General features: G+C 33.5%; 1 protein-coding gene across 1 annotated transcript in view; it reads left to right on the top strand.

Annotated features, from left to right (window-relative positions):
* Nucleotides 1-26,716, top strand: part of Ccdc102b (coiled-coil domain containing 102B) — a 125,958-nt gene extending 99,242 nt beyond the window's left edge. The window contains exon 6 of the mRNA XM_063231492.1: nucleotides 23,197-26,716. Coding sequence (XP_063087562.1) covers nucleotides 23,197-23,463 — 267 coding nt within the window. The 3' untranslated portion in view covers nucleotides 23,464-26,716. The remainder of the gene's footprint in view (nucleotides 1-23,196) is intronic.
* Nucleotides 26,717-27,762: the final 1,046 nt, after the last annotated feature.

The raw sequence follows: 27,762 nt of genomic DNA, 5'->3' as shown, positions 1-27,762 counted from the left end.
TCATGTACAGTAAGATTTGATGTTATTTTTGATGTTTGCAAAACACATTAGCCATTGCTACAATCTAAGTGTTTGTGTGTTGCCCCACCTATCCGAATTCATTTGCTTGAATCCTAATTTCCAAGGTGATGGCATTAAATGTGGCCTTTGGCACTTGATTAGGTTATGAAAATAGAGCCCTTGTGAATAGCATTAGGGACTTCAAAAATACCTCAGAGACAATTCATCCCATTTACCATGTGAGAAGCCAAAGAGAAAGTACAATTATGAAATAGAAAGCAGCCCTCACTAGCTACCCATCTACTGGTTTATCTCAGCTGTCTTAGCATTCAAACTATAAAATGTAAACTTCCATTGCTTATAAGCTCCCTATTTTAAATTACTGTTTTTAAAACAGCCCTCATAGATGAAGACAGTAATTGATACAGACTGCTGAGTATAATGTTTTAAAAGACAAAAATATAAAGATTAGTCAACTAAGACATTTAAACCCAATTTTCATTTGATGCCTCTAGTTTAAAGAGTCAGTGGAAGAAAGCCAATGGCCACTGAATCTCTGTTGAATCGGATTGCTTCTTTAATGAGTAAGATGGTTCTCTCAAATAGTATTAGAGTCTGTGGCCATAGCACCATAAAAGTGCTTGATCTCATCAAATAGTATTAGAAAGTTACCTATATTTCAAATATCTAAACAAGGAAAAAATTAATTAAAATGGTTCTATGCATTTATAAATAAACTTTGTTTACTTTTTTATTCTGGTATGGACAGGGGGTTATTGGAACAATTATTTTTAAGTGTTGCATCAGATTGATTTTTAGTACTGATCAGTTCAACTGCAAACATGCTGTTCTTGAACTGAATCTTTTAACCTGAGGAATTTTGTTAGTGTGTATTTAGCAATGACACACGTATCTTGGAAAAGAGAAAAAAGGAAGAAAATCTACTTGATAGGTTTATTTTTGCCTTAAATATTGAAAAGTAATGAGAGATGCACAGAGACCCTAGTGTTTTTTTCAGATGGTGTATTATTCATTATTTATGACTAATGTTCATGAATGCATTATAGGTTTCATGTATCTTATAATTATTGATCATATTGGAAAACATTTATTCAGCGTATCTACCTTATTAGGTGACGTTATGGTTAATTTCATGTATCAGTTAGACCATAGGGCACCTAGACAATGGAGGAAGGTTATTCTAGCTGTATCTATAAGAGCATCTCTACATCAGATGAGTGTTTGAGTTAGTTGACTGAGTAGAGCTAATCTGCTTCACTAATATGGGGAGGCCCCATCCAATCAATCAGAGACCTGAATAAGAACATACAATTTGAGGAAAGAGAAAACTATGGATGCCTAACTGCTTTAAGTGGAAACCACTGATTTTTTTCCTACCTTTATACTTGACTAAAACATCAGATTTAACTGGTTCTTCAGCTGGCTGATTGCTGAAGTTAGAACTTCTCAACCTCCATTATAACACATGTTCCTTATTTCTATTTATGTCATGTCTTTCTGCTACTCTTCCTCCATCTCTGACTCTGTCTCTCTCTGTTTTTCTGTCCCTCTTTTTTCTCTCTCACTTTTTTGTAAATGAGGAAGCATGAGGAATCATAAAATAACATGCTCCGGTCAAATTGTGAATAAGATTTAAACCTCACTACCTTGATCACTATGTGACCCTGCTTTGCACTATCAACGATTAATCATTTTTTAAATATTCACCTTACTGTTTGAGTTTAATTTCTTTACAAGTTTTTAGAAGCATTACTTTTTTGTACCAGTCCTGAAAAAGAGAAGTTATATGCTTTTTACTATGCTACAGCTTCATAATATAATGCTTGATTATGGAAAATGTCATTTTTCAAAAACTCAAAAATATTTCAGCCAGGATTATCCTTTTATAATTTAGGAATACTCCTAAGCATTTAAAAGACATTAATAATTTTCATTGCAAGAGCAAAGTGGAGTAAAGTGGATGCAAATTTAGGAAGTCAGAGTTTAAGCTGCTTGAATAAAAATTAATAAACAAGATAATTATTTGCATACAGATATATAACTTCATTCTTGTAGCACAGGGTAAGATAGAAATATCAAATGTCAGAATAGCCATGTGGTTTCTTCCCATAACTCTATCCATGTGATTTTTCTCCTAAGTATGTCTGATTTTTCTCATTTCCTTTATTTTTAAGCATCAAATGCTGACAGAGAAATGAGCTAAGGCAGTGACAACTCATGATATAGTATCTCAGTGTGTTCTTTTTCACATTGTCTTGCATTTTTAGAAAGTCCATTACTTAATTTCTAGAATCTGATTTGATATATATATATCTAATCTATCTACTTAATATTCTTCCTCAACAAACCCAGAATTTAATCATTGTTTGAAGAACACATTTTATTTCAGGTTTTTCTTTCTATAAAAATACTCAAAAATCTTACAAACACAAAAAGACTGTCACATTTTCCAGAGGAGCCTAAGAGGCAGACAAATTCTTTACAGCACAGTTGTGCTCAAGACATTTTCTTTTACTCTCTTCAAGACCCACAGAGTACAGGTAGCTATAATAATGGAGGGTCAGAGTGAAACTGGGGCAAACACATGTGTGAAGTTTTTCAATCAGAGATTTCTCTATCTCACATCAAAAGGCAACAAGTATATTTGAGCTATAGAGGAGGACTAGAAGTTTAATATCTGAGAAAGCTGCAACAAAAGAACTCTGAACCATGGAGTATTATGTGGAACCTGTGGTTGGAGTGCCCTACTCAAAACAGAGCGAACAAACAGAAGTGTACACGATGAAGAGAGAAACCATGGTATGCTTTAGCAAGTGACCTGACCTGAAGAAAAATTTATGTTATGCACAAGTGGAGCACAGTTTCCTGACAGTGTCCTCAAAGACACCTAATCAGAGACACCCAAACTTCCATGAGCCTCAGCCCACTGGTTAGCACGACCCTTCCCACTTGAATTTCCAATAGTCTGACACATTCTTAATTAAGAATTACACAAAATTCCCAGTTATGGAAAAGTTTTACCATGAAGTTAAAAAGTGGAAATGGGGAAACCTAAAGGAAAATACTCAGTAGTAAAAGAACAGTACTGATAGCATTTGAAAAAAGCAAATGCATGTGCACCATTAATGAGAATTCAGGATGATCCCGTCATTGTGCTGGTTTCAAAATAAGTTAAAAATAGAACAGCCATATATATGACCCAGAAGTCCCTTTTCTGGATATGCATCCAAATAGATTGAAATCTTTGTACAGATATCTGCACTTCCATATTTATTGTACCATTATTTGCAACAACAGAGTTATGGAAAAAACCTAAGGGTCTGTCTATGAACAAATGGATAAAACAATTGTGTACGTATAATGCATATTCAGTGTACCAAGAATATGGTTAAGAATGAAAGACATTATAAGACATAAAATCAGTCAGAAAAAAATGTACACTTTAACTTTCATGCAAAGTCTAAAAATAAAAATCTTTAAAATGTCGAGACAACAAAATAATAGCTGCCAGCAGAGTGAGCAGTAGAAATACTCAGCACAGACGATACAAAGTACCAGGTGTAATGAAGTCTAACCATCTAATGTGTAACATGAGGGTGACAGGTAACAAAATTACACAGCACGTAGATTTAGCAGATGTTTTAGCTGTTCTTTCCCCCCCAAAAAAATAGAAAACTATGTGAGATGGGAGAAAGGTTAATATGCTTCACTGTGGTAATCTTTTACTATGTGTGTATCGCAGAGCACCAAGTTGCATAACAATTATATAAATAATAAAATCTATTATTGAACCAACTTGTATTAGAGATGGCATTTTAAAAATTCTATACTCGATATCTTGAAAAGATTCTTTTATAGCAGGGAAAACAACAGAATACTACATGCAATAGCCATATGGCTAGAAAAAAAATTTGTTCATAAGTAAAATTATAACAGAAACAAATACGAACATGCATGATTTGGGTTTTAAGTTGCAATAATCTTCCAGAAAGTAAACTACAACACAAGGAGATACTGAAAAAGAAACTTTCCATCCAAGTGCTTAGCCTGCGGAACACACAAACTCCATTCCGTGAAATTTAAGAAATTTAAAATGACCAAAGTAAACTGCCTAAAAGCAACTACAGGGAAACAAATGAGAGAAGATCAATGATCAACAATAAAAATATTATCTGATGTCTTAAAACACAATTCCAGAAATTATAAAACAGTGGAGTTAGGTTTTCAAAATTCTCAAAGAAGATATTTTACATGTTCAAAGTCTATTCCTATACAATTATCCAAAAAAAAAAAAAAAAAAAAAAAAAAACCAACAGTGTATTTAAGCCAAAAATTAAACAAAACTCAAAGAATTATTATTTATCCTACTACTTCACAAAGTACTCTAAAGAAGACTAAGTGTTAGAAAATAAAAGCAAACAGATTTGGTTCAGCAACTGTTTCTGAATTTCTGGTAAAAGTAGACACCTCTGGTGAACTTAACGTAGAAAGATGTCTAATCATAATGACACTGCTAGATAATATTTTGAGTTTGTTCATTTGTCTACGAAATTTTTCTTTGCATAAGAATGTTCCAGATTAGTGATAAGCGCATTAAAAATTAAGCACAAGAAAATGAGACACTCAAGAACTCCAATAAATGCAAAAATGTACAGCGAAATACATATAATGTAGTACCCTATTTAGATCACAGGTAAATTTGTTTTACAATGTTAAGACAGAATATAAACCATGTTCTCTATTGGGAGATGGCTTATGAGAGGGAAATAAAAGGAAGAAAATATAAAATAACTCTTCCATCATAGAATGTTAATACAAATATTCAAAGTTGAATAGAGTTAATATGACTATATAAATGTCAGAAAAAATAAGTCTAAAGTTCAAGTGGTTAATTTTAGGAAACAAAAATCAGTGGTTGTAAAGGGTAGATAAATCTTGCTTGCATTTAAATAATAACTATTTGACTTATTTAAATTCTAAATGACATTTAATGCCATGTGCATTAACATCTATTGCTTCCTTTTAACAGCAAAATAGATAAATTATGAGAAAGAAAATTAAAATAGAAATGCCCTAATAAAACCACTAATTATTCAATGCTTAATTTACAGATAAGAAAGTTGACTGCTAGAAGTGTTCACTGACTCAAAACAGAGTTTGTTGTTTTGAGAGTCTTTACTGTTTAAGCTGATTACCTGAGAAATGTTATTCCATGAACAGAAATTTGCAAATAAATATTTAAAATAGTTTGACTCATTGAGCTCAATTTGGAGCTCTGATTACCTGATCGGAAATATGTGTTTGGAGAATAGATCCGAGTAAACACATATCTTTCCTCTCCCTTTCTTTACCTACCTATCATTAATGTCTTCCTTCATCCTTATAAAATATCTTTGCTACAAATAATATCTTAACTAAAGAAAAAATGTGTATACTAAAGTATGTATTCCTTTAGCCTTTTAAATTGGATATGGAGTGACAACACAATAAATTATCAGGAATTGAGTCATTAATCTCTAAAGAAAAAAGAATTGCAAATATGAATTTTAATTACTGGTAAATAGATATCTGGTAATTTTCCAATGCTATGAACTGTGTGGTCAAGCTGCTATTTTGAAGGCACTAATAGAATTTTTAATGTTCCATATAATTTTGGGTTTTGTTTGTTTACTTTTGTGGGGTTTTTTGGGGGGTACTGGGGATCAAACTGACAATCTCATGCTTGCCAGGCAGGCACCTGTGCTGCTGAGCTAAATCCTAAGCCCTGTTCTGTACAATTTTATCAGCTGAATGCAGATAACAGTTGTATGCTACCTAAAATAGCATCATATCACGTTTCTTCACTGTCATAAGACAGCCAGGCTATTTTTCCTGTTGTTTATTAGTATAAATAATCTTGAAAAGAATATGATCATTTCATATGTTATTCTTCAATTGTGTATTATGAGTGATGTTTTTAATAAAAATGAAGAAATGAGTCTAAAACAATATTTTTATGTTACTTGAAATCTATCATTAAACATTTTTCACAGATTATTTCTGTTTACATGCTATGAATTAGTGGAATACTTCCAACAAAACTACTCTGATATAGTTACTACCATTATTAATAAGGAAAACTTATGGGAAAAGAAACCTGCAATTGTCCTACTGCTGCAAGAAAAGTTTCAAGTTCTTTATATTTTAATGTTTAATATCTACGTGCAAATTTGTGGCACTAGCACTGTGTATAATCATTTTCTGCTCTCCTGATCATCGGTACAGGTGTTTATTCTTTTCACTGTAGTTTGTTGTTTATTTGTTGTGCATGGACCCTCATAAACTGGCTCTATAATTTAAGATTTAGCAGAGAAATTAAAAAAAAAAAAGGTGGTTACTTTCCTGATATTGATGGTCAAGCCTTTTTGGTAATACTGACATTTGTGTTTATCTGATAGTCTTGACCATTTTTTTGGTTTGTTTAGTTTTTAACATTCTTGTTCTTTTGAATTGTCTGCACTATTCTATTTTTCCTCTTCTCAGAGTTAAACATCTTGACCTCCACAAAGATTTTCCCTCACTTATGTTATATCCATTAATCCTCGGTGTCATTCTAATCTTTTCCTTATTTGACATGGTGACAACTCATGAATACAAGAAAGAAAGTGAAAGAGAAACATTCTCACTCTCACCATCAATTTTACTTTGTGGCGGGTGGAGGAAGGGACAGGAAGCGATGAGGTGGAGAGCTGAGATAAAAACACGTGTATTAGGGAATTTAAAGGACATTTACTTGGTCCCAGGTAAGACCCATTTACAACTTTTTTTCACAAATTATTTTGAATCTGGTCAGAAGTAATTGGAAACTAAATTTCAAATAGCACTCAAGTACATACTTTGACATTTATGAAATCTTTTGGGGAATTCTTTTCTCCACCATAAACGTCTAAGAACTTTTCTGTAAAAGGTCAGGCAAGTTGAAGATTCTTACATAATCGATCCATAGAAATTGACATTTGTCTTTGAATTTGGACAAATGTTCCCGTTGGACTTTGGCTCACTGACATATTTGAGTAATTGAGCTTTTCAACTGACTCAGACTTGAGAAATGTTCCTCTTCAAGAATAAAAAACTTAAGCTATATATACAAAGTCACACTGAAGTGCCCCTTTAACATTGCAATCAAAACTAAAGCAATATTTTGTGAAATACCCTAAACATTTAACCTCAGTAAGTGAATAAAAACCTTGAAACATACAAAAAATACTATATGTTTATAATGTACAGTGGAAACATGTTTTATCTGTAATTTAATCTACGTCTGTGTAGTAGTATAATTATAAATTTAACTGTGAAGCAAAACAATGGTAATGATGGCGAGAAAGGTCATTCACATTGCTACCACTGGTTCTGGGACACATTCCACGTGCTAGCTGTGAGTTGGAGCACATGGCTGTGTCTCTGTGAAGTGTCCCTCTACCATCTCATTTTAGCAGGCTAAGTGCTAATCTCAAAGTGATATTTGGAACATAGGTCCACCTCTTGATAATATACCCAATTCTTTTCCATCTTAGATCTCAGGATTTTCTTAGGTTATAGATGATGTTTTTCTGGATGCTTTTGGTAAAACCATGTGCTGTAATCCTTCAGTCAATGTGTTGGCAGAGACAAGAAAAAAAAAAAAAGACAAGAAAAAAAGACAAGAAAAAAAAAGACAAGAAAAAAGGAGAAGAAAAAAATTTACATTCAGAGTAATTTTCATTTTTTATGAAAATTAAATCAAGAAAAGATTTGACATATTCAACATGCTTCCAAGTGGCTCCTGTTCTCTGATGGTCACAGATTTGACATTCAACAGGAGAATAGCTAAATCAGTTTTGCGTAGAGGAAGGCCACCCATTGAATCTATGCACATTCTTCCTTTAACTGAGGCTATGGTAATCGTGTGATTTATTCCCATTATTTAACTTCTGATAAAGAAGCAAAGAGTGGCTGATGGTAACTGAATTTATTGTCTGTTCATCTGGTGAGCAAATCTCCCCTGTGTTATGGAAAATCTCCAAGGAATATGATAGAAGTCGAAGATCTACATTTTTCATATTATACACAGATGTGCATCTCTCTGCCTATTGCCAAAGTCTCTTTGTCCCTAGCAGACTGGCCTTGCTTTGTCAAGGAACCTGGGAGCAGCCAAATGATCCAAAATTTTCGAGTGTTTTTCTTTATTTTGTTCCCAGGTCACTTGCTTCTTTATTGAGCAGTGTGATGAGAGTCCTTCCCCAGGTCCTGGACAGATTTCTTCTCACCACTCCTTCTCAGGGCCACTACGAGTAAAACTCACATGCACTTATAGCTCATGTTAACACAGCAAAATGATCAATTCTTGAATCACTACTGTGTTCTTGTCTTTTAATATTAGCTTGTTGACAGACAATACCCATCCAGTCACAGCTGTGAGCTGAGAGAGGGAAGTATCCAGGAAACACAGAACAGAAACTTGAGAGTGTTGTCTATTTAGATGTATAATTTACTGATATCTATATTTAGTTTTTTCACAAATCTTCAGAATGATTTCCATAGTGGTTGTGCTAGTTTACATTTCCAGCAACAGTGCACTAAGTTTCCTTTTTCCTTTAAATCGTGGCCACATTTGTTGTTTTTTCAATTCTTTATTTTTGGGGGCTTGGCAGGCACTTATGCCACTGAACTATATCTCCAGCTCATATTTTAATTCTTGATGATAGCCGTTATACTAGAGTAAGACAGAAGTTCAGTGTTGTTTTGATTTGCATTTCTGTAAAAGCCAAAAAGTTATTGAACATTTTTTCATGTAGATATATTAATTCGTTTTTGGTAGATGAATGTTCGTTTTAATTGCTTAAATTTGGTTAGGTCTTTTGCTGTGGGGATTCCATCAATTTTTGAGTTCTTTATACATTCTAGATGTTAGTCTTGTATCTGAAGAATATGTGGTAAAATGGATCCCATTCTGTATGTTATCTCTTCACTCTGTTCTTACTTCCTTTGTTGCACAGATTTTTAATTTGATTAAAACCCATTTGGTGGTTGTTACACTTTGTTGTGCAGCCAGTTTTCTGTTTTACCTATTTTATCTTTCAGCAGATTTAGTGTTTTCATATCTAATTATTTGAACCATTTTGATTTTATTTTAGTACAAGATGAAAGATATGAGTGTAGACTTTTGTATGTGCATAAGCAGTTTTCCCATTAACACTGGTGTAAGAGGCTGCTTTTGTTTCGCACAGATTTCTGGCTTGTTTGTCTAAGCTCAAATGGCTGAAGATGGCAGGAATTTTTTCTGTATTCTCAATTCTGGTCCACTAATTCACATGTCTTTTTTTTTTTTTTTTTTTTTTTTTTTCGCCAGTTCTATGTTTTCTCCCCAGCTTTGAAATATAACTTGGAATCCAAGATTATGATGTCTTCCGTTTTGCTATTATTATTCAGCATTTCTTTGTCCATTGTGGGTCTCTTCATGTTTAATATAAAGTGTAGTATTGATTTTTTTCTAATTGTTGGTATTTTGATCATGACTGCATTAAATCTATATATTGGTTTTATAGTCTGGCCATTTTGATACTATTGATGTTGGTTATCCAGGAATAGTGAAAATCTTTCCATCCTAATGTTCTCTTCAATCTCTTTTTCTAGACTGACAGATTTGACAAAAAAACAAAATCCAAGCAGATGATTCCTATGATAGACATATCTCATATAAAAACAAAGCACATACCCAGAAAGTCAAAGAGCTATTTTATTTCAGACATATAAGACGTCAAGCCAAAAGTGATCAGAATAGACAGGAAAGCCAATACATACTGGTAAAGGAAACAATGCAACAAGAACAGCAAACATTGTAAACATCTTTACAAAAATATGCCACTCCTGCTTTCATAAAATGAAAACTACTGGGCATAAAAAGAGAGAGAAACACACATGAGCAGAGCAGGTAGCTTTAATACTGTACTCTCAAAAATAGACAAGTGCACTAGACATAAATTGAACAAAAATCGGTGTCAAACCACACTATTGAGCAAATTGACTCAAAAAATATCTAAACCTGTTTCACCCAACAACCAAATGAACATTTTTCTCAGCAGTATAGTCAACTTTTCCCAAAACACATCATATAATAGAATATCAAGTTTCTTCAAATAGATATAGAAGAATTACAATATTTTATTTTCTCCAGGGGATCATAGCAGAATAAAACTATAAATTAGGAAGTTAAGACTCTTGATATTGACATTATTATATTTACTGAATTTTTCATTTTATTGTTTTCCATTATTTATTATATTTTCTTTGGTTTATCTCTTCTCCCAGTTAGATCTATATTTTTCTTTGAGATCTTTTGTAGTGGTGTCTCCCCTTTCTTTATGTGTGATTTTTTAAAGTGTTTTTGGTAGCGCTGGTTTAAAGTTTATGTATTGCAGTATTGTGTTATAGCTTCCCAATGGACTAAGGCATTGCTTTTGTTTTGGATTTTCAAATTGTCTCAAATTTGGCATTTGAAACACTTGTAACATTTCCTCATTAATCACTGAGTGCTTAATTGTTTAGAAACATAAGTATGTTCTGCATTCACCCTGTACTTACATACACTAAGCGTGGAATCAAAGACCTTTGTAAATAAGCAAACAATCAAACAAACATCAGCCACAAAAAAAAAGCAAAGCAGATTATCTTATTGAAACTATTTGAGTGCTAGACATCTTCATTTTTCAGGTTATATAATTGCTTCCATTTCTTTTCAGTAGAGAAACAAATACTTCATTTATATGCATATTTCTAATTTTCCATTTGAATTTAATATTCAGTCTTGTTCACTTCTTTTCCTAAAATGCAATTTACACAGAGTTTAATGCATCTATATTGAATGACACTGGTGAATGCAGCATGAGTTATGCAAACACACGTTTAATGTAGATTCTTCCAACAGACCATCTGCAAAGCCACGAAAATTCTCAAGTTGATTTACATCATTTATCAAACAAACTCAGAAGTTCCACAGATTAATTCAAACTTCATGAAAGGGAAACGTATTATCAGTACTCTATGTGAGTGATTTATTCATCATGTTGTTTTTTAAATCTTAATTTTGTGAGTAGTTTGTTTCTTTTTTCTTTTAGAAGATGATAGTGCTTTGTTGTATGAATATACTGAAATTTTATTATCAATTCTCCTATGAAAATGAACAATCTTCTCTTTAATATATTTTGAGCATAACAAATAAACATGTAAGCATAGTCTCATGTAAATATTTTTCTGCAGGTCTTTTATAATAACCTTGACAATAGGATTTCTTTTCTGTAAATGTGGAATTCCTAATTCATAGTGTATGTATATATGCAAAGCTTTCTAGAAAACTACCAAGCCTTTTTCCAATGTTACAGTTTCTTAATTTTTATTTGAATTTTTCCCTTTTCAAATTTTGGATTTTAATTATGCCTGTATATATACTTATTTGTTTCCTCCCCAAGTAGGCATAAAATGATGACTTACCCCAATATCGCTGTCCATAAGGATCCCTTCGATGAAGGCTGAGATTTCTGCATGGCCTATTTCTTCTGAGAGTCTACCTATTAGCTATATTTAAAATTTTATTTTGTTAATACATATTTGCAATACGTGACATTTACATTTGTCTTCAGCAGTAAGCACATGTATGCAGAACACCTGGATTCTTTTTTGTTCCCTTTCCTCCCACCCACCTCCTGATATCTCTCTCTGAAACCCCTTTCTCTGTTGTTATTGTTATTATTATAATACCTCGTGTTTATGATGTAAGTTTACCTTCATTGTGGGTATTTTGTAAATGACACGTTTTAAATCTCTTCCTTTTCCCATTGCCTTCCCTTTGATATTAAATCAAACTCTTTGTTCATATGTCACTTGTCCCATATCTCTCACCATGAACTAAAATAAAATCAAAGTTGGTTGTACAACTAGATCTTTAAACAGAAGCATTTAACCTGCTAAGAGATAATATAGGTAAAACTCTAAAGGTCATAGGCACAGGCAAAGATTTTGTGAAAAGAACCCTAATTACACAGGAAAGCTTGAGAACCAACATATGGAATCATATCAATTTAAAAATCTTCTGAACAGCAAAATAAACAATCCATAGGTCAAAACAATCAACAGAATCAAAAAGAAAACCTACAAAAGGGGAAAGGATTGTGTCAGAGAGGGAAATAGTATGTAGAACATTGTAATAAAGAATTTCAAAAAAAATTAGAACCTCCTCAAATGAAGGATGTGATAAAAACAGACATATAAAATTAATAAAAAAATTCACAAAAAAGTACAAGTGGCCAGCAAATACATTAAAAAATATTATGTCAGTAGTCACAAGGAAAATATAATTAAAGTAGCGCTGATATTATCCCAGAAAGAATGGCCATCATTAAGAAATCAAATACTAATAAAGGCTGGCCAGCCTATGGAGAAAAAGAAAGTTCTCTACATTGCTGAGGGGGAATAGAAACTAGTATAGTCACTGTGGAAATCGGTACCAACATTTCTCAAAAAAACACTAAAAGAAGAAATTCCATTTAGCCAAGCTAGTTCCCTGTTAGGCATTTTCTTCCAAAGAGTGACTGACATTGTATTAGTGTGATACATGCATACCCATGTTTATACTAGCACAATTCATAATAGCTAAATCTTGGAAGCAGCCTATATGCCTCATCAGGAGAATGGATAAAACAAATATGATATTTACACACAAAGGTGTACCACTTTGCCATAAAGGAAGCTAAATTTGAGTCAAATTTAGGAAAATGAATGCACTGCCAGACAATATTATTAATACTGATATTAATATTGTGTGTCTGAAATAAATCAGACATGAAAGTCTAAATATCTCATAGTTTCTCTTACATAAGAAACCCAAATTATAAATAAATAACAAAATAAAAGATAATAGGAAGCAGGGAGACAGATTTCTCAAATAAGAAAAGGGTCGAGACTGAGGAAAAGTTAGGGAAAAAGGATAAATACAGAATTGTGATGTGTCATATACGTGAACCAACTCCACGGGGCAGGGCAGGCTTTGTGGTTCTGTAATCATTTGATAAGTTGTTAGTTGATAAGCATTCAGTTCTAGAATTTAATTTTTTCTGATTTAATTCTATTCATGTTATATCATTATTGACTTTCTCTCTTCTGTAATGGTTTTGTGAGATGTATTTTTAAAACTTTGATGCTTGTATTTTCTTCATACAGGAGATTTGTATAGAGATTGTATTCCTTTATATGTTCATAATAAATGAGTTCATTAGTTCGTTCAGATTACCATATCAAAATACCACAGAAACCTCGTTTCTTTTTTAAAAATCATATTTCTGCAGGCTGGAAACCCCTGATCAAGGCACTGGTAAATCAATTTCACTCATAATTTCTAACCTCCTTCTTTAAAATTCTCGTAGTTACAGGTGAACTGAATCTTTCTTACTCAGATTTCTGTGGGATCATCCCCGCAGCTGCACTCTCTCCCTTTGTCTGTCCTCTGTGCATAATATGACAATTTATTATTTGTGACTTTTCTGCACTGAGGTAGGTAAAATGGAGAGAGAAAAATGCCAAGTTATTGGATGAGGTGTATAAGGCACTGGGAGTAGAGGAGCTTATGAGACAAATAGCAAAAAATAAGAAAAAAATTAATGTGGGGTCTATTGTATTAGAACACTTTTGGTAGTGTTAAGAGTTAATAGTAAGAGTTTTCAGAGGATATCTGTGGGGGAAGGGTGAGGTATGGGAGAAAGCTTTGCTCTGTGATCAAGGGAAGCTATGTTGTTGTCAGAAGCAGCTGACAGAGAGCAACAGGCTGGGGAAGATTTGAAAGAGCCAAAGTTTAGGCTGGGGAGGATCAAGAGTTAATACTGGAGAAGCGAGCTGGGCATGGTGACACACACCTGCAATCCCAGCACTCCAGAGGCTAAGGCACCAGGATCCTTGTGAGCTCAAGAGCAGCCTGAGTTACAAAGTGAGCCTTGGGCCATCCTGAACTGCATAGGGAGACTCTGTTTCAAAAAAGACAAAAGGAAAAAAAAATGACAAAAAATTACTGGAGTACGAGGGGTGACTGTGGGGGAGCTAAGTAGGGAAATCAAAAACTTGCAATAAGAATTTGCACATGTGGGGAAATAATAAAGAAATGTGATAATACTGAGAGGGTTGATTTGAAGTAGCTAGACAGGGAGCTGAGGGAGAGAGCCTAGATATCTATTAAATCAGACCCAATAGAAGAAAAAATTCACAAAGTAAAAACGTCATAAACACAAAAACTCATAAAAAAGAACATACCATGGCCCTCCATTTCTTAAAAAAAATTGCAAAATGAAATCTCAAGCCTTTAAGACATCCAATGAGAATACAGATTAAATATTTCACAAGACTTTGTGTGTTTCATATGTAACTCCTTTATCAGCCTCTGAGTGCTCAGACCTCAGTGACTTCTGACTTTCACTGCAGTAACCAGACTAACTCGGGTTCAGGGCTTCTTTCTGCTAGTTTGCAGGGATTCTTGTAGAATTTGATCCAGTCTGAGTTCTTGTGTTTAGTCCCTCCTGCTGTTCCGCTCCCGCTCCCGGTATGTGATAGAATTAGCAGACCGATTCACTGGCATGAAATTGTCCACTGACCCAGAAATATTCCTATAAAATCAAAACCGCTACAGTGGTAACAAGCTAACCAAATACAGTGATACTTATTGGGAGAATTGAGAAACTGTAGTGAGGCCTACTTTAGAATCTCCCTTTATCTTAGAGGAGAAATTCACTTATGGTTTAAGCACTATTGCAACAGTAAACAGCAACATCCAGAATTTGGAGGCAGATATTTTACAATGATGAGCACTGATTGGGATCCCTCAAGGGGTCTGGCCCTGATCGCTGGTGCTCTGGGGTTTCTATGGGATAAGCAAGTATGAAGTACAGAGGCAAAATGGCTTGTCAACTGAGGATTGGTTTATACAGTGTGCATCATACTGACCAGCTATGCACACAGTGGCCAGCTGTATCTAAAAGACAGATACAGCTGGAACTGGAACAGGCACTATTTCCTGGGTCACTAAGAAACTGAAGTACACTGACTGAGAGGGGGATTTTCTGTTACATCATAACTGCCCAAGTATTGACACATGGATAATGCACAATAAGTGTGGTAACTATGTCTCCTCTTATGGAAAAAAAAAAAAAAAAACATTCAATAGTAATTGTTGAAGGGAGACAGATGAAGAGGGAGTAGAAGAAAAAAAAAACAAAAATGGAGGGATAAGAAACAGGAGAAAGTAGTCACTAAAAAGAAATGGATAGAAGTACAAGAAATAAAAAGGGACAAAGGAGAATTCCCTTACCGTGTATAAAACATATTGGCAGAAAAGGGCAAGAGGCAGGGTAACACATACATACACAGACACACACATGCCCTTAATAGAAGAAAGAGGACACATAAGGGATTAGAAGGAGGCTGGAAATGAATTGAAAGAGGAAAACAGCACAATGAAAAAGAACGTTTTCTATTGTATTGGACACATAGCTCTTTTTCAAAGCCTAGAAATAAGGAGCAGAGCACAAGCCAAAACCCAACTGCTGATGCAAGAAGTCTAAGGTGGCAATCTGCCCCTGGCATGGTGCTGGATGCAGACACCTGCATACAGTGGGGACAGGGTGGCCATGTGACCTTCCAGTCCAGAGCTGACCTGGCCTCTGATCACATGATCCAGGTCTGTGTTCACCGGCTCCAGGCCCAGGGCAGGACGCCCTCTGGTGCGCTCTCCAACCACAGCTGTCTCCCACGGCTGATTTTTCCTCATCCATTTTGGAAACTTGACAGTGTGGAGCGTGGCTTGCAGACAAGGGGCTTCTCTGGACACAGGTTCAGGCACTAAACCCCTCCCTATCATTGCATCCCCATCAGCTGTCCTGCAGTTGTGCCTCAGGCTATGAATTTAGGTCACTGCCCAACTGCTTACTACAGAACACCAATCTGCCAGCAGTAGCCCACATTTTCCGAGCAGATTTCAGCTGCTCTCAGTCTCCAGCTGGTTCTCTCTTCCTTGTGGAAAGTTCTGAGTTTGTGTCTGAAAAGTGTTCTTTGGGTGCAATCTTCACAGCAGAATTCAGACATAGTCACCACATTATGTTTCGTTACTCTGTCTCTGTGTCTTTGCTGTTACGATACATTCTCCTCCCGACTGTGTTTCTTGTTGATGTTCTCTGAGTATTTCCAACATGGTTCATCCTCTATTCAGTCATGCTGAAGAGTCAGATCTGCCAAGTCATTCCTTCTAAGTGGATCTTTCCTCAGCTTCTAGGACGTGACTCCTCCTCTACTCAGCCAGGTTGAATCTCCTCTTCCGTACACTTCTGTTCCATACTCTTGAATCTCGTGTTCCATACTTTTGTGTTCTTTGACTGGTGCTTTTGCTGTCCCATGCAAGGGAGAAATAATCCAAAGATAGCTCCAAATTGGCTGTGGTTTAGCCAAGGCATGGGATCCACAGTTGTAGCATTAGTGGTCTCACAGGTCTGAGAGTTCCACCATGGCCTCTGCTCTGAGCCAGATTTTATTAAGAATTATGTGTTTGCCTCATAATAGAGCAGAGTTGAGGGTGTAATTAGTAATGTACAAAATTAAGTCCTATTATAGATACTTCTATATAAACTTCTGAATCCTGTAATTACTGGAAGAAGATCACAACATCCACAATTTTTTTTTTTTCTTTTGATACAGTGTCTTACTATGTAGTTAAGGCTGGCCTTGAACTCACTGTGGAGCCCAGGATGGCCTTGAACTTGTGGTAATCCCCTTGCCTTATCATCCTTAGTGCTATAATTCAGGCATGAGACATCATTGCAAAGATCTACATTTTTAAGTGCTTCACTTCTCAAATTCTATAAGCATCTAGTGTATAAAGTTTCGCACTTTCCTATAAAACTAGTCTAGCATATAAATGTTTGGTAAAGTTGCAAAAAAGAACTATTTCCCTATTTGACCTTAAGTTAAAGCTTTTCTCTGGTTTTTCTTAAACATCACCAATTTTTACCTTGAGAAATCTGTGTGTTTTCTCTATCAAAAATAACTGAAGTCTTAATAAATGTACTTTCTCTTGTCATTCTAAAACATTTAGATTTATTTATAGACACATTTTTAAAAAGTTGCTTACAGTGCTTGATGGTTGTTCAATCAGAAATGTGTTTTGGCCTCTTGTCTTTAATATTTAAATTTGTAACACATTTTGTTTTGAATTATTGAAGCAATTTTTACTTTTAGAAATTATTGAAGGATTTAAATAAAATAAAATTAAAATATATGTGATGCCACACATTAGGGAACCAAATCATTAACTGAGCTGCTGAGTTCTGTCTAAGCAGAAGTGGGCTGTCATTGAACTGTGTTTAACTATGGACAGCTTAGTTCTAAACTTTTCTTTGTGAGCAGATTTCCCCCAATTTATATTTGCCTCAAACATGTTTAGATAGGGACAGTTAAAAGATGGGATGGCATCAACAATAGGAACCTAATCCAATTTGAGTTGCCAGATTTTTAAATGTGATTCAAGAAAATTGCCTCTGTTCTGAAATATTGGTTAATGAAAAGAGACAGGAAAAGGAAAAAGAACTCAGAAATATATAAAAACAAAAGCAAAGCACAAACAAAATTTGGCTGTACTGTAATTCAATGGATTCAGAAAATAGCAGACCCTGTTAAAATATGTTGTGTATGTTTCCCGCTGTTGGTGTGGTATGAGTACAAAAAGTTTAGGAATGGGATTAGAGAAATTTAGAAGAGCCATAGACAGGTCTTCTCATCTACCTTGAAAATTTCTTCTATTTCTTGGTACCCCCAAATCCCTCATATGTGGTATGTGCAGATTTATAGGATTATACTAAAATAACAATTGTATATTTCCTTGTTTTAGTCACTGTTCTTAAGGGTATCTTACTGCCAGAAAAACAGCAAATCTTTCCCTCTGCCTCTTTCTTCTAAAATCACAGGATACATAATGAAGTTTAATAGTTGTCTTTTTCAATGTGAAGATTCTGCGTATTTTCAGTCCATAACTGAAGCAATCATACTGCTCCTAGCTGACTTTTCTGACCTGCAGAATGTCACATATTGCATTCTCTTGGAAGTTTTGCTCAGTTGATCTTGAAAAAATTTAATGAAACAATTTAAGCACTATTTGATCTGTCAGTATTTGAACTGGCTTTGATATATTTTGTTCCTTAGAAAACAAATTTATGACTTAAATATTTATGTTGACTTTGGGGGCTTGGTATACTCACTAAGAGAATTAATGTATTCCTCTCTACACTGTAGAAAAGATTTTCGTCATCTTATTTTTAACCTGATCTTAGCCAAAAGGATGAGAAGAGGTTGGTTCTATTTTTAAGAAAATAGAGGCAGTCACGGTGGAGGGAAAACTGTGACTAGCTGTAATTTGACTGAAAATCCTCTCTTCCTCACGTATTCATCTGCCCCAAAACTGCAATGCAGCTAGGACAAGAGTAATGAGAAGGTCAGAGTAAATGTAGAGAGAAACTCTGGAGGTGTCAGGTAACAGTAAAATGTACCGCTATGTAAAAGCTGATAGTGCAGGCAAGTGATCCCAATACTTGGTAGGCAGAAGCAAGATGATCACAACTTTGGAGTCAGCCTAGGCAGTTTAGTGATTCCTGGTCTCAAAATAAGTGTAAAATTCCTGTGATGTAGCTTAGCACGCAGTCAGGCCCTGAGTTAAAGCCCAGATATGGTACACACACACACACACACACACACACACACACACATACACACACAGACGGCAGACGGCAAGTATTGTCATGGTACTCAGGAATTTTTATCCCTTCTTGAAAATGTGCTCAATTTATACATATTTCACATATTTAGTTGAGATTTAAAGTAATATAGCCACTATTTCTTTTGCTTCTGGCATGTAGAAGAATCCCAAAAATAGTTGTTAAAGAGAAGAAATGTTGGGTATTTATGTATTTTTCTCAGTGTGAAATATTGTATTTCTATACAATGGAGTATTATTCAGCTATAAAGAAGGATCACATTGAGATATTTATCAATAAATGGGCACAGCTTGAGACCATACTCATAAGTGAAATAAATCAATCTCGCATGTGTGAATACCGAATAGTTTCCCTAATGTAAGTAATGATTCAAATATATAAAAATATGTGGTAATCATGATTCCCCATTAGGTGCCCTTGAAGCCTTATAAAGTTTTCACTCATTAATTAGAAAGGCTTTATTCTGGGCTTCTTGATACGGAAATATTTGAAGCTAGAGTATATGAAGTTTTATCCAAATATTTCAAGGAAAAAGACATAAACTATGGTAACTACTATTAAGTCGGGTTATATGGTGGTGAAGTACTAGGTTGCTGAAACAGTCATGCTTTGACCTCTATTGTTATATTGTTATGTCCTGTTTTATCTCAATCTCCCCCTTATTCTTTTAAAAAATTATTTAGTCATTTCTTATGTTTGTCTTACTTAAGGGAAAAATTTTAAAAATTAGGATATATATATAGTAACTCTTTTTGATTTCCTATTAACTTGTTTTGAAGTCCTGTAATACTCCCATGATCTTGTTTTGACTGATTAGACTCTGTTCCATTCTATATGATAGTATCAAGTTTGAGGATATAGGCAACTACTTTGAAGGCAATAAGATTCACTAAGATGCCCATTCTGGTTTTGACTGTTGTCTTCTTTGGAAGTCCTGTAATGTTTACAATGCCTAAGTTTTATTGGTCTTGTTCTCTAATGTTTAGTATTAATAGACCATAAAATGGCAATTATTCTAGGGCTCACTTTAATAAATGTTTGTACATTAAAATTTTCAAATATATTTTTCAATAATTTCTGTATAATCTGGAAGGTTTAACATTAAAATACACTGTTAATTAAAACTCATAATATATTAGTGTTTGATTTCAAATATTTAGGATTTTCCCTTGATCATTTGAAGAAAATTAATGAAATTCATTTTCGTTTAAAAAACGTATTAGAAATTTTATGACAAACTATGAAAACCTGAATTAGAACTTCATTCTTCTTCCGTTATTTTAACTTGCTTTCAATTGAGTATCTCATCAATGTAGTGAATTTTGTACATTTTATGGGAAAAAAACAAGAAGAAACTATATTCTTATTTTTCCATTTTAGGTGACATTTAATTTTTGATGTATATCATGAATACATATGAAACAGTTTTCATAATGTAACAAATGTATGACCAGCAAAAATCCGATGCTATTATTTAATCATCGTTACCACTCCTGTTGGAAAGTTTTCTCACTTCACTCATTTTAAGACTTAGAGTGCTTATTCAGATCATGTTACTTATTATCGATCTTAGTTACACTTTTGCTACCGTTATATTGTTTTTATCAATTCCTTTAAGTGTCTATAATTTTACAAAGCCTTCACAAATAACATTGCATTTCTCTTTATCCAACAATATATCCACTCATATAACATTAATTTTTCATCAAGCTGTTCACTATTTTTGTTACATATTTATTATATTTGTGCTGATAAGTTTAAGCATTAATTTTAATTAAAGTAATATGTTCTAAATTAATTTGTGAATTCTGAGTTTTACCTCATATTCCCAAATGGACATTTCAAATGTCAAATCACACCTTCTAAAATGTAATCCATAGTTTACCATATTTGATTGATAAATGAAGTCTAGTGCCAAGAAAGTAATTTTGGTTTTTTAGAGAAGTTAGAGCATCTCTTCATTTGAGAACAGAACATTTTCTGGAACAAGATACAATATATAATCACATAAAAGCAATTTTTAGGCTTCGATATCAAAACTCAATTCAAAGGATATTATTGAAATATAATATTAATGCTGACAAGTTGATGCTTCTTTTAAAATTTACTGTGTTATGGAAGCATGCTTTATAGTAGTATAATACTATATAACAATAGATTGTATTTAAACCATTTAAAAGCTACCTGTACAAAACAAATCATTTACAATTTTTATTCTTAACAATTGGATATTAAATGCCTCACATTTTAATCATCTTACACAGTTTACAGAGAATTTTGAATCTTGATCTAATTAAGACTCTCTGGTACCATAATCTGATTGGGCTAATATTCTATGACTTTTATTATTAAGTAAACAATAAATACCACAAAAATAAGTGTGTTATTCAGAATCAATCAATGAGTACATGGGGAAACCAGCACTAAATTTAACTCTTTATGTTGTCTAAGGGTTTTTCTCTAATCATATTCATTCAATAAATGTCTTTGACAATTTGACATATGTGTGTGTGCAAATATGATATAGTTATATCACATTTTTCTCTGTGTAGTACATTGATATACAAAGTGTTTTCCAATAAATTTGAATGCTGTCACTTCTCACAAACTGTCAGGTTAAAGAAGAAATTGTCCACACGAGGGAGATAAAATTACCTGACTAAGCTTATTTAGAAATAAAGTTAGGATTCAAGTACAGAGTCCAGGATTAGATTTTAGAGGAAAAACCTAGTGATTTTTAAAAATATTTACTTTCACTGACATATAATTCTTTTATTTACTTATGGTATACAGTTTTAAAGCTTATAATACAGCCCAGATTTATAATTAAATCAGAGTAATGAATATTTCTATGTCCTCAAATATTATTTCCATGTTATGAGCACATTCAAATTGTTTGCTCTAGTTATCTTAAAAAGTACAACTAATTGTTCTGTAAACGCTGCAGAATATTAGGACTTCTTTTCTTTCCCACTGACAGGCCTTTGGTGCCCATTTACCTACTCCTGCTCCATGTCCTCCACTTCCTATCCTCTTCCAACCTCTATTAACAGTTTATGTAAACATTCACTTGTCAAAGGACCTCTTTGCTCCTTCCGTCTCTGGCTACTGTGGATTGTGCTGTAATGACAGCATAGTACGTTCCCTCTTCAGTACAGGATCCCTTTCCCTTAAGACACATAACCCAGGAGTGCGATCACAGGCTCTTGTCGTTGTTCTGTGCTTCTGAGTAACCTCTGCACTGTACTTACTTGCATTTTCATCAACAATTATAAAAACTCCTCCTTTTCCCATCCTTATGAGCTTTTGGTTTTCCTTATTTTTTTGTTAATTCTTTAGCTGATGTAAATGAATTAATATTGCACATAATATGGTAGAATATGACGTTTTGATACATGTATACATTGTATAATGCTTAAATTAGATGAGTTATCTCTCTATCCTCAGGTATTTATCTTTTCACAATCTTTACATATTGGGCTGGGAGTTTAGCTCAGTAGCATAAGTGCTTGCCTGGCAAGTGTGAGGTAGTGAGTTCAATCCCCAGTACCAACAAAATGAAGCAAAACAAAACAAAACAACAACAATAACAAACTTAAAATTTTTAATACATGTAGCACAGAGTTGATATCTACAGTTATATCATGTGTATTTAAAAGTCAGAGCTTCTTGATTCTATCTAACTGTAACTTAGAGTTCATTAAAAACAAAACTCCCTTATTACAGAACATTTTAAAGTAAGTGGGCCAGTTGCAGCCTGTGCACCATAATTTGTTAACCTCTAATTTATGAAAATCAAACTGGCTTCTGACTTTCATACATTTGACTATATTTCATAGTACTGGAACCATAGTAATTTATGTACTATTTTATAACATTTCTTGTTTCTTGCATTTCTTCTTTTGTTCTGAAGTGCCAATCTTGGAACTTAAAAGGCATGCATTTATGCATAAGTTTTCTTTCATCAGACAAATGAAAGAATAAACATATAGGTAAAATATGGGCAATGGAAATTCCCCATGAATGATTTTTTTCTTTTTAATTCATAAATATACATTAATAAAGACACATACGTTAATAGAGTATGGAAATTGAAAAATAATTCATCTTTTCTTCACTGATACACATATTTAATGAATATTGTCCAAACAGTCACAGTAATATGAGCTAAGTATTACTATATTTATCTAAGGGACCTCTTTTCTTATAACATTTCAGCTTTCCAATTTTCAAACAAATAGAAATATTTTTTTAAAAATTGTGTGAATTAGATTGTCCACATAGCTTCTTAGTTATGGACTGTTTGCTGGGTAATTTTGGAAATTGCAGATATTAAGTGCTGTGTGTTTGTGTTTTTTGTATTTAGCTAGAGAGACTGCAAGCAGAAAGTACCTCAGGGTGGGACAGCACAAAATTACTTCAAACAGAAAAGCAAGGACTGGAGAGAGAAAACAGAAGACTGAAAGACCAGTTGAAAGAAATGGAAAAGCTCTTGGACAGGAAAAGCAGATTAAATACAAATTTTCAAGATCCTGATTTCAAGACATCGCAAGTTGATCTGCAAGATGAGAGCAAGGTGTGGTGCTCTTGGAAACGCCTGTTTTCTTACTGTGCGCTTCCTTCTGATGCCTAGGTGGACCTGCTTTTGCCCTTGTCTACCTCCAAATCCGAATATTTCTCTTTGTACCTGACAGCTAGCTCTTTTTTCTATTGTAATAAAAATAGCGTTGCTCATATATCTGAAATACAGTGTAACAAATTTTGGATGAAAATATGACACAAGAAGACAAATGAATCTTGATTTAATTTTGTTTTCTTTATAGCCTTGTGTTAGCACTATCAAAACTATTATCTTGTTTCCAATAAATATGCTTATCCACTATGCTGAGCAACCTGACAACAGCATTTATTGTTGTTTATAAGTATTCACATAAACACTTAAATTTACCAGAGACTTTCTGTTCTTTGATGTCTTGTCTCAGAATCATTAGAGTCAATTAAATGTACCTGTTTTTGCAAACAATTATTATAATTATGATAAAAATGTGAAAAACAGTATCAAATTTTAAAAATTAACTTTGGAATATCTAGGTTGTTTAGATATTATCACTTTAAGCCAATAGAGATGGGGATAGAAATTTTTTTCATTTTTAAATAAGCAATTTGAAGATTTTTAAATGTACTTCCAGTGATCGACTTAAAGTTATAAATTTGTGGTTTATTATAAATATGTTGTAATATATATACAGCTTGTTTCCAAGTTCTGGCATTAAAGTATCTACAGTATCTAAATATAGAATTCTTTTTTATTCAGTTGATTTAAAAATCTTTAGAATTCACTAATAGCTTCATAATTGTGAATCATATGAATTTTTTATACTCATATGAAATATAAAAGCTAAATGGCCAAAAACATTTAAGTGCCAATTTTCCCAATTCTTTTATGAGTTTTAAGTTTTATTACAAATCCAAGGTTAAAATGCATCAGTGCTTCATGACTTGACAATATAAATATCTAAAGGTAAATGTCATTGTCAGTGATACTGGTATGGTTTAGATTCATCATCTGTTCAAATATTGTATTTGTATCTCACAAATCTGTAGAGAAACTTTTTCCACATTTCTTAACAGAAGTATGTAATGTAGACTGGTTATAAAAAATACACTTTCCTATTTGATTTACTTAGGACAAACAATAATTATAACATTTGTCTGTCAGCAGCTACTCTCCATGCTCAAATGGAAAGATAAATGACTTACCAACCGTACTGGATGTGGGCTTGGAGTCCATACAGGCAGATGCACTTGCAGATTGCAATCAATAACATATCAGAATGATTCTTAAGAATAAAGTGAAATAGGAACATGGATGAAGAAGTAGTTCATTCTCCTTAATTTGAGACCTTACTAACTGTAGTAAAATGCCAGGGTAGAAGACATTTCAGTCAGGGGAGATGAGGGCTTATGGCAGCTCTTCGGAGCTGCTGTAGGTGATACTGGCATATCTTGTCACGAGGGTGCACCAAGATCAGGCCTGCACTCCTTGGGACTACTGCTGTTCTTTGGTCTGTAATGGGGCTTACTGTGGAAATGCAGGATTCTGGAAAGTCTAGCCAAAATGGAAGCTCGGTCTGTTCAACACTTAAAAGACTGTAAGATTGTCTAAGTGTTTATCAGTTTGATGTTGACAGTTTGATGTTTGATGGTGACTTTTATCTATTTCATTGAGAATACAGATTCCTAAAACCAACATAATGGCTTACTATGTAGCTGTTAAAAATCAAAATTCTAATACCACAAAAACTTGAAATGTCAAGATTCAGGTGTCCCCAAATGTCAAACAAACCAATGATGTGCAAAAAGAAGTGAAAATCCAAAGATTAAGGTAGATTTTTATCATAATAAAAAACATGGTGGCAGTTTAGCATCGTATATATGACATTGTGTGTGTGTGTGTGTGTGTATATATATATATATATATATATATATATGTGTGTGTGTGTGTATACATATATATGTACTTAAATATCATATATTAGTACATTGTCTCTTGTCTTTTCTGTCTCTATATCTCTCTGTATTTTATGTAACCATCTGTGTGTACCATATATGAGTATCACATATAGATATATGAATATACATATCACATGTGTATACTGTGTCTATGTATGTCTACATTTGTATGTAAATATTCTACCTGAGTGAGTTATCACATGGAATGAACTACTACAGACATCACACACTTGTCTCTATTTAAAGGGAAGTATGATCTCTTACTATGTATATTTATATCTAATCATATTTACCATAAGTTTGTGGCAGACACAAAACTACTTGCTACTTAAGGGACATTAATAATGTCTTGATTCATTCAATACATTTTTATGAATCCCCACTAATACAAAAAGTGAGGATTTTTTCACTTCATTTATTTGACTTCCATGTTACAGGAGATAGATTTTTAAGAAAAGTGAATGTCAATTTTAAACTACACAGTTTTTCAAAAGCAAAGATTACTTTTATGTAAATGACCTTATACATTTAATCTCCATTTGATAGTTATGTTTATGTAATATACATATGTAATATACATTGTAAATTAAGGAAAACAGTGGTGCATCTGACTTTTTGTAGTAGACTGGAATATTATAACTTGAGTAGTAACATTTTTAAAGCATAAATCACTATCGTAGACTTTTCTAAAACAATCTCTGCATGTTGACTCTGATTTGTTGTAGCTTCTGAAAATAGTGATATTGTTGCATTGTTCTATGGCATTAGTGTGGTTCACAAAATGATGGCATCAGATAGGCGAACTTCAATGTCATTATTTATCGGAATGCAGTCTTCATCTTAAATGATTACAAAGACATTTGAAAATTAGCCTTATAAAAACAAAAGTAAGTCACAGTATATATTTTAATGAAATTATGAATATGTATTTGAACCTTTTACTCTGTGGCCATTAGTAAATTATGTCCTTGGTATATACTTATTAGGATGCATAATTTATTCAACATTTTTAAAGAACTCAATTTATATTTATGCATATGGATAAGCAGACATTTACAATAATTAATATGATTTAATGTTTATAAAAACTTATAGTACATCCAGAAATTAAATTCACTAGCATTAGCTATTTGTTGGAAACTTTTCTTGGTTTTCTTTTATAATATTTTGGTAAATAAAAATTCTTACAAAATTATAGCAATATGAAAAATAGCGTGTATATGTCACTTTGTAATGTGTAAAAAAACTGCAAATGTTTGGTCTTTGGCTCTTAAGTTTTGAATTTCTATGTGGTGGTTTATAAAATATATTAGCACAGTAAATATCTATATAATATTATTAAAGATAAATAAAGAAAATGGACACATGCCAACTATTTCATTTTTCTCATTTCTCAGTGAATAGATCAGCAATGTATATATTTTAGCCAGATCTCAGCATAACGTACATATAAAATTGTTGGAGACTGAGCTTAGACTGAAATAAAAGTGCTTAGTAGATGAAAAACTGGCTTTTCTATAGTGGGTAGAGTAATAAATTCCTCTATCACCAGAAGTAATTATCCCATATGTGCATGGGAGGAAAACATTTGCGTTGCTATTGATTGTGTGCATATTATATGGAAAAGAGTTTAAAGAAATTAAAAATTTTAGAACTGTATAGAATCTTCCTCAGAAGAATAAATTAGAGAAAATGAACTAAAATTTTTATTGTCACAAATTTTCTTCATGGTATAAGTTATTTGATGCATCTGCTTAATAAACTTTTACATATAAACATTCTAACAGGCCCCTGGGAGTCATACTCATGGCTAGGAACCGGCAGACATTTGCTGTAAACATCAAGATTGTAAATAAGGTATTTAGTTCGTGTAAGACTCTGCTGCATTTTTAAAATTATAAGTTTTAAAAATGCAGAGAATATGCTTCATTCATGAGGTAGAGCTGGGTTTGGATGTGAATCACAGCTGGGTAAACTGTGCTCTAGACCTGTGACTCATAAGATTCAGTGTGCAGAAAGTGCCAGGAAGGAAAGTGTGTGGCCAAGCTGGGGGTAAAAAGATGGAGGACAAAACAGCTCTGCTTAGCACACTTCCTCTCACCGACTAGCATTTTAAAATATTCTTGAAATGAATGAATTTAACATCAAAAGAACAAAGAGCGGTGTAGTGACATGTAACCAATAAGTCATCTATGAATCCCAGTACTGAAACATGAAAGGTGGGTGGGTTTTCCTAGATAGATTTGAGACGTGAAGCTGAACTCTAGAATCAGTATCTTACATACATGACAACCATAGTGCAGGGCACAGATAGACGAGACTTATTCTTCTTGGAGTTAAATAAAAGCCATCGTGAGCCACAGGGAATGCACAACCTGAGGCTGCTCACGAGTTGGTCCTAGTGCCATTTTTCTACTTC

The sequence above is a fragment of the Cavia porcellus genome, unplaced genomic scaffold (genome assembly GCF_034190915.1).
Source record: "Cavia porcellus strain 051 isolate PalLab524CR breed Dunkin Hartley unplaced genomic scaffold, mCavPor4.1 scaffold_20, whole genome shotgun sequence".
Classification (NCBI taxonomy): Eukaryota; Metazoa; Chordata; class Mammalia; order Rodentia; family Caviidae; genus Cavia; species Cavia porcellus.
Note: the sequence above shows the minus strand (reverse complement) of the source record. Positions and strands in the feature narration are given on the sequence as shown.